The sequence below is a fragment of the Lactuca serriola genome, chromosome 8 (genome assembly GCF_051521515.1).
Source record: "Lactuca serriola cultivar US96UC23 chromosome 8, Lser_US96UC23_V15, whole genome shotgun sequence".
Classification (NCBI taxonomy): domain Eukaryota; kingdom Viridiplantae; phylum Streptophyta; class Magnoliopsida; order Asterales; family Asteraceae; genus Lactuca; species Lactuca serriola.
In genome coordinates, this window is record NC_136415.1 from 187176347 (window position 1) to 187184119 (window position 7773).

Consider the following 7773-nt stretch of genomic DNA (forward strand, 5'->3'; position numbering starts at 1 on the left):
TTGTGTGTGATTTGGTTAGTGAGTGCAAGCAAGCATTGTATCAAAGTTTATCCGTTCCTTTTATCCAAGGTAGGATAAAAACGATATCTTTTGGGCCCCTCGATGGTTTAGTGATGACAAACGTAAATGCTCGGCCGGGCTAGGGCTAATTTGATTTGTTCAATTAGTCAGTCGTCATAAATCAGAAATCGAGAAGTAGTACAAAGAGAATGATTTGAAATCATATCTCATATGATATCTAGAATGGAGGAATATATGATCCCTTATCTAAGGACACACGTATCTGATATGATCAGAGTTGACAACGGCTTTGGAAATCTACGATTGTAGATCAGGATCCGAAGTCATACGCATAATAGTTATTAGACTTATCCAAGTGGGAGACTGTTGGATTAGTGTCTAAGTCCATAACTATTTTGGTATGTACTTGACCCGATGGTGCATGGTCCTTTTGGGTTGCCTTCACCAAAGCAACTTGATTGGAGAAATTAATAGAGAGAGAGGTTATTATGATTGATTAATATGTTATAAGAATAATATATTAAAGGAGAAATCATATTTGTTTAATTAATATTGGTCGATAATTAATTAAGAAATAATTTTGTGATCAAGTGTAATTAACTAAACTAGAGGGGCTGAATTGTAATTATGTGATAGTTGCAAAATAGGGCAATGGTTATCCTTGTTAAAGGATGGACGAATTCAAGGACAAGGATATCCTTAAAATCGTCCAAGGCCAAGAGATAAGGGTTTTTCTAAGACTTATCTTATGGTTGCTTGATGGGCAAGTAACTAGATAAGGATAAGGACTGAAACCCTAATCCCAACCCTATATAAAGACCCCTAAGGCCTTAGAATTCATACACTTGATCCCTAGAGCATCTAAGGACGAATTCCTACCTCTCTCCTCTCTCTTTATACCTTCTCCACTTGATTATGGTGTTTGTAAGCCATTAGAGGAGTGACATTTGTGACTCTAAGCCTTCCAAAGTCAATTCAAGGAGGATTAGGATTGTTATTGCCATATAACAATCAAGGTATGTTCTTAAACCCATTTATATGTTAATATTGATTTCCATATGCTAGAATTAGGGTTTATAGGCTTGGATTCAAAGCATGTACAATAGAGAAACCTAGATCCAAGCTTTAGGGTTTGTATGATCACATAGGATGTCTTATGACCAAAACCCATCAATATGTTATGCTGTATATGTGCCGGGGTAAGCCCGATGTCGGGGTGAGCCCGATACCCGATGTGGTCGGATGCCGGACAGGAGTCCGATGCCGGCTAAGCCGATGCCAAGATTTGTCCTAATGCAGTTGGGAGTAGTCCCAAAGTTATGTTATTTGTTATATGTGCTTTGTATGGTATGTGGTAGTTTGGGGGAGCTCACTAAGCTTCATGCTTACACTTTTTAGTTTTGGTTTCAGGTACTTCCACTAGAAAAGGGAAGGGCTCAGAATGATCGCATGACACACACCACAACTTCCAGCCTGACATTTATTGAGACTCTGATATATTTTTCTCATTTGTTTTGGATACAATATTTGATATAGAGTTTGAGATGCATGGCATTTGGTTTTCTTATTGATTATAGATGATTATAGTTCTTATATTATTATCAAAACGAAATTTTTGGGCCGTATTTTTGGAATGTTACAAGTTTTACTTAAATTTGAAAAAAATAGTAATTAATTAAATATATACGAATAGTCAGTGTTGTAAAAATTTTAATTAGACCCCGATTAATCATCGATTAGTCGCTAGGTGTTACTTAGCTGACGAGAGGTGCTAAGAGATTAAACCCTTCCTAGACAATGAGTGAAGTTGTAGAACCTAATAAATTTTTAACATTTGAACAAGTTATTTCTCAATAGAAATTTTTTGATAAATAAATAGTATTGTATTAATCATATTAACCTAATTTGTTATGATATTAGTACTATTTACTAACTTTATTATCATAATAGTCAAATTTGAGTTTTTAAAATTTAACAAATTTATAATTATGAGTTTTTTTTTATTAATTTCCGATTAATCCCTGCCAACCCAGATTAATCCTTTATCCTAATCAACCGACTAGTTACCGCCTATTGTTTTCTAAAATTAACAATAAATTGAAAATGGTATTAATTTTTATACATATAACCCATGGTGAGAAATGATAAATATTATATGGTTTGAAGAAATTTTTATTGATCTTATCATATAGTTCAAGATAATTAAATAGCTTCATTTATATTCATTTAGTATAATATTTATTGTTTTAAAGCTAAAAACCGAGTCAAAATTAATTTTCTTAGCATATATTTTTAAATATTATTAATTTTATAACTATATTCTGTGCAACTATATTTTGCGCGTGCATTTACTTAATATACAGATAATCTTATAATAAAGATCATAAAATAGATATATTTCAAGTTGAGACCATCATAGATCATGTTCATTAGTTTGAAAACTCTATAACCTTTCATCGTTTTAATAATTAATAAAAACCATTTATTTTTTGAATTATATCTAATAAAAAGAAATTACTAATCTAACCATAATATTGAATTACTTATAAAAAATAGCATAAAAAAACAAGTTAGCCAAAAATAGCCTACCAAAGAGTAGGTGGGTTACAGTTGACTACGGTCAACACATGAAATCTAGTTTTTCGTGGTAACGGACTACTGTTTCATGACACGTTTACTTTTTTGTGACCCATTAGCCCGAAGTATATAATGTTTATTTTTTCAGATTAGGTCATTTTACATTATTGTTTTGTTGGTTTGACTACTTTTTTCTCTCAATGGAGCATCCGAAGAGCAAACAAGTTTGTCTATTTTTCATCAAAATTTTACCATGTTCTTGATTAAGAGTAGTTTTCGTATATGGGGTTAAGTTTTTTTTTTTTTTTTTTTTTTTTTTTTTTTTTTTTTTTTTTTTTTTTTTTGAAAAAAATCGAAAAAAATAAAATAAAAGCGTAGGTTTCATACGAAACCTATGGTGTACAAGTGCGCAATGCACATATTGTGCAGTTTCGACTTGTACACCTGCGGTTTTGTATGAACCGTACATAATTTATTTTTTTTCGTTTTTTTTTTTTTTTTTTTTTTTTTAAATTTGATGCAACATGATCAGAATTGTATATATGTTATTACTTCATGATTTTTTTTTCATAAAACTTAAAAAAAACAAAAGAAAATTGCGAAACCGTAGGTTTCCAAAAAACCTACCGTATTTTTGGGTTTTTTTATTAAAAAAATTTTATAACCAATAAACATTTGTATATGTTGTCGATTCTTTGATTTTAAAAAAAGAAACTGTAGGTTTCCTAAAACCTACGGTTATATATATATATATATATATATATATATATATATATATATATATACTAGGTGTGAGACCCGTGTACTACACGAGGTTATTACAAGAAATGAAGTTTTTCATTTTTTATCCCTTAATAGCATCATACTTTCATTTGTATCGATCAAATAATACATTATGATGCTATTAATGGATAATAGGCAAGTATGATGCTATTATGATGTAAAAACAATATATAAATTATGATGCTATTACACAAATTAACAAACAAAAACAACAGGAGCAGGGGAAATATTATTTAAGAACCGCAAAATCATAAAACTAAACCCAAATATAGCTCTATAATGTTAAAAATAAACAATCTATAAAGTAGAATGCTATTACATTATTAAAACAAACATATTTAATGCAGTAAAATCAACAAACACTGTACAATTGGAATAAAAGGAAGCTAATATGTGCTATAAAGAGAATATGTGTTATAAAGATTGATTTTTTATTTGCTTTTTTGTGTTGTTTAAGTAAAGATGTATAAATTCAAGGGAAAACCAGGAACACATAGCAAAACTTGTAAAACTGAATAGAAAAAGCGAAATGGAATTTTCACCAAAAAAATCGTAATAACTTCATAAAGGTAATTCAATCCAAATAAAATAATGTCAAATAGTTCCAACCATCAAAGCAAAACAAACCCACACAAAGAAAAAACAAAAGTTGAAATAGTTTTAAAAGGGAGAATCCACTTAAAATATCCAATTGGGCTATATGCTTAAAGATGCATTTATTTCTCTATTTTTGGAATCAAAAGTTCCATCTTGCCATGTCCCGAAAAGCCATCATCCATGATATTTGAACGCACTTTTGTCGATGACATTGCTAGTGGGTCATCAACATCGTAAACTTCATAAAGATTGCGCTTTAGCTCTGCATTGGGAGATACAACTTTAGAAAAACAGTATTTGGCCAACAGACTCGTCGCTGTGCTTTTCTCAACATTAGAGGCTGGAGTGATGTTATCTCCGGTGAATGATATTGCATCCTTTTTTAAGTACATAAAAAATGTTAGTTAAGTAGTAATGCAAATAAAGTTAAATTAAAATTAAACTTTAAATCTAAAATAAATAGCACCTTCAAATTGGTAGTTTCTTGAGATGTGACTTCAAAGGTTGCAGTGTTGAATGAGTCGGAATCAACATGCTACCAATAAGAACATACTAAGAATGTCTTAAACAATATAATATTATAGGGATTAAATAAATTGTGCAAAATTAATACCTCGTCAACTGTAAACTTCTTTTCAAGTTCAGAAAGTATTTTACGGTCAGCAGTCAACTTGCATATTGAATACCCTTGTACTTTATTTTTCAAATTATATTTAGAAACTTCAATCAGAAACACAAATTTCCTCTCAAGCAAATCAGTGATTTCAACTGGGAAAATAGCAGTATTACCATCCTACAAGACAAATGGAATTGAATAACATGTAAGATAAAACATGAGAAGAACAATTAAGTTGTGTAGTAAAACAGACCCAACCTCATTAAAAATTTCCAACAATTCTTGTGCATTTTTTCTTAAAAGCCTATTAGCATCACCATCAAAAAGAGTCAATGAAATTACTCCTGTAGGATCTTCGACTCTAATTGGGATTTTAAACCTAAACATATTAAAAAACAATAATGAAATATTTCATTAATGTGTAAAAAAATAATAACAATGAGAAAGCATAAAGCATGTGTTCAATACCTAGGAAGAACAGATACAACTTTATTGTTGCAGATTGAGGATGAACACACAACCATTTTTTTGCCGTTTGATCCATCATTTAGCTTAATTTTCATCATAATATCTTCATCAAACTTCTTATGACACGATTTACATCCCTAATAATACCATGAAAAATCTGTGCACACACGCTTAACTGTACCAAGCACAATTACTCGGCTTACCTATAAAAAACAGAAGTTGTTTTAGTATACAATCAATTGAAATTAGGTAAAACTTGAAAAAAAATACCTTTGTGATTTCTTGGATTTCGGTAATGGGTTTGAACTCATGTTTCAAAAGAAACTCATCGGTCTTAGAATACAACAACAGGGATGATGAATCTTTGCTACGATTAGCAGACAGATTTTCAAAAGAATTTTTGGAAACCAAACTGTTCATGAATAAAGTTTAATTTTTGTTATGTAAAAATGCATAAAAACAATACAATATTAAGAAAAAAAGATGGAAGCTATCTAACGTGTTCTTGAATAGTAGGATTTCTTCTATGTTAGCATTGATGTAAAGCTTGGTAACAGAGTATCAATTTGAAACAGACAAACGACCTGCAAAAAAGAGTTATATTTCAGGTTTCTGTGTAAAAAATGGAACAAATATTAATTTTTATGTTGTAGTTATTTGAGTAGGGTGAAAACAGTACAATTGGTTCCCAATAAAATATACTATGATTTTGTTGTTTAAAGTGGGAGGAATTTTTTACTTGTTAAAGTATAATGTTGTTTTTTGCTTTTGATGTTTTGTACTAAATTTTACTTTTGGAAAAATAATATAAAGATTCAGGGGCAAATTAGTCATGAAAAAGAATAATAGTATACGTTATAATGAAAAAACTATAAAACATAATTTATAGGGCACAAATATGCATATGATGCATATTGTCTATAGGTTAGTTGTTTAATTCAAGCTTTATTTAAAAAATTGGATTTGTGAAGGGACAATAATGGTAACCAAACAAAAAATATTATTAAAGTAAGAAACATACCTCAATAATCAGACATTTTTCCAAACTGAATAATTATTATAACAGTCCTTTCTTCCGGATTATTTGACACATAATCAACAAATTGTTGAGCATACTCATCCCATAAAGTAACACTCTCTTTTCGGCCTCTGAAAAAATGAAGTAAGGGGAAATGAGATTGTTATACAGGTAAAATAAAATTGTTTGTGTACAATAAACGATTCTCACTCTAAATCTTGGATTTGCACATTCTGTCTAAGTGTTTCCTTGCCATGCTTTGACATAAAAGTCTCCATTGGAAAATATAAAAGCACGTGACCAATTACATCTAGAGAAAATCAAAGTATAACACAAAGTAGAACACAGGGATTAGGAATGGTAATGTAAGAAAGAAAAGTATAATAAATTAAATAATTAAATTTAGATTAAGCACTAACCGACTGGTGTTTTTTCTGGAATATTATTTTCAATGATTGTTTGGTAGTTCTCAAAAGAAAAACCGTACAGAGGACCCACAAAATCATAGGATTTGGTAACCATTGTGATTGGACAGAAATGTAATTTGTTTGAATTATTCACAAATTTGTTATCCGCAGTGTTTTCACCAACTTGAGGATTCTCGATATAATAAGATTCATTTTCAGCAAGCATCTTTTCAAATCTGAAAACCCACCTACTTGGAACTTGAGCTTCAATTTTAGTACCCTATATGCAAAAATCATAATTTAGAATAATAACATAATTATTAGAATACAATTGAGAAGTAGTATGCTTAACAAAAAATGAGTAAAAAAAAAACTGAAAATTGAATAAATACCTCTTCATCAACTAATATCATATCAATACGAAAAGTCTTCTTCTTATCATAAGTTAGTTGTTTAGTCAATCGAATGACTCGAACTTTCAAAGTGAACTTCTCATGCGACAAATCAAGTTGTCCAAGTAGTGTGATGTTTTTTGGAGCCATGAATCTGTAACACGCAGGTTTCCAAAAAACCTACCGTATTTTTGGGTTTTTTATTAAAAAATTTTTATAACCAATAAACATTTGTATATGTTGTCGATTCTTTGATTTTAAAAAAAGAAACTGTAGGTTTCCTAAAACCTACGGTTATATATATATATATATATATATATATATATATATATATATATATTTCATTTTTCTTCAAAAACAAATTATTTTTACGGAATTTTAACAAGTGTATATATGTTGTGATTCCATGTTTCCATTTTGTGATAAAGTATGTTATTTTTTATGTATCGATTATACCATACAATAGCAATGTACTATCCATTTGAAAAAGTTTCTATGTGTATAATGGGTAGATACTTTGAAGTATAATGTATTAATAAAATAACATTGTGTTTTGGTAGTTTCGGGTTATAAAATATTTTATTATCACACCATTTTCAAAGTACAATGTTATATTTGGTATACTATTAGTATAGAAAATACAAAAAATGTTGTCAATTATTTTTCTTTGTTATTTTATACAAACTAAATAGAATATATGAAATGAATGATTAAGTGTTATATTGTGTGATTTGTCTACTTCTCTAACACTGTTTTTCTTTTATACAACTTTATTTAACCTTAATGTTTATATAATTTCGTAGCTTCCAAACAAAAACATGATGTGTAACATATCTATCAATGTTTCATGTCATAAGTTGCATGAAGTTTTGAATGGCTTGAACGGACTAGTGC

General features: G+C 29.4%; 1 protein-coding gene across 1 annotated transcript; it reads right to left on the bottom strand.

Moving 5' to 3' along the window:
• Window positions 1-4097: 4097 nt before the first annotated feature.
• LOC145067680 (replication protein A 70 kDa DNA-binding subunit B-like) lies at window positions 4098-7029 on the bottom strand. Its single transcript, XM_079014765.1, has 11 exons — window positions 6880-7029; window positions 6500-6767; window positions 6291-6390; window positions 6098-6211; window positions 5333-5474; window positions 5257-5265; window positions 5063-5199; window positions 4853-4973; window positions 4592-4771; window positions 4445-4513; window positions 4098-4355 (listed from the first exon to the last, which is right to left on the bottom strand). Exons 1-11 carry the CDS (start codon window positions 7027-7029, stop codon window positions 4098-4100), a joined length of 1548 nt encoding a protein of 515 aa, XP_078870891.1.
• Between the last annotated feature and the right edge of the window lie 744 nt (window positions 7030-7773).

Excerpts from the sequence above, each read along its gene's own strand:
- LOC145067680 (XM_079014765.1), bottom strand. The coding sequence starts at position 7,029 with ATGGCTCCAAAAAACATCACACTACTTGGACAACTTGATTTGTCGCAT. Across the intron at positions 4,974-5,062 it reads GTTGTATCTGTTCTTCCTAG|GTTTAAAATCCCAATTAGAG; the intron begins GTATTGAACACA and ends TAATATGTTTAG. Across the intron at positions 4,356-4,444 it reads AAGAAACTACCAATTTGAAG|GATGCAATATCATTCACCGG; the intron begins GTGCTATTTATT and ends TACTTAAAAAAG.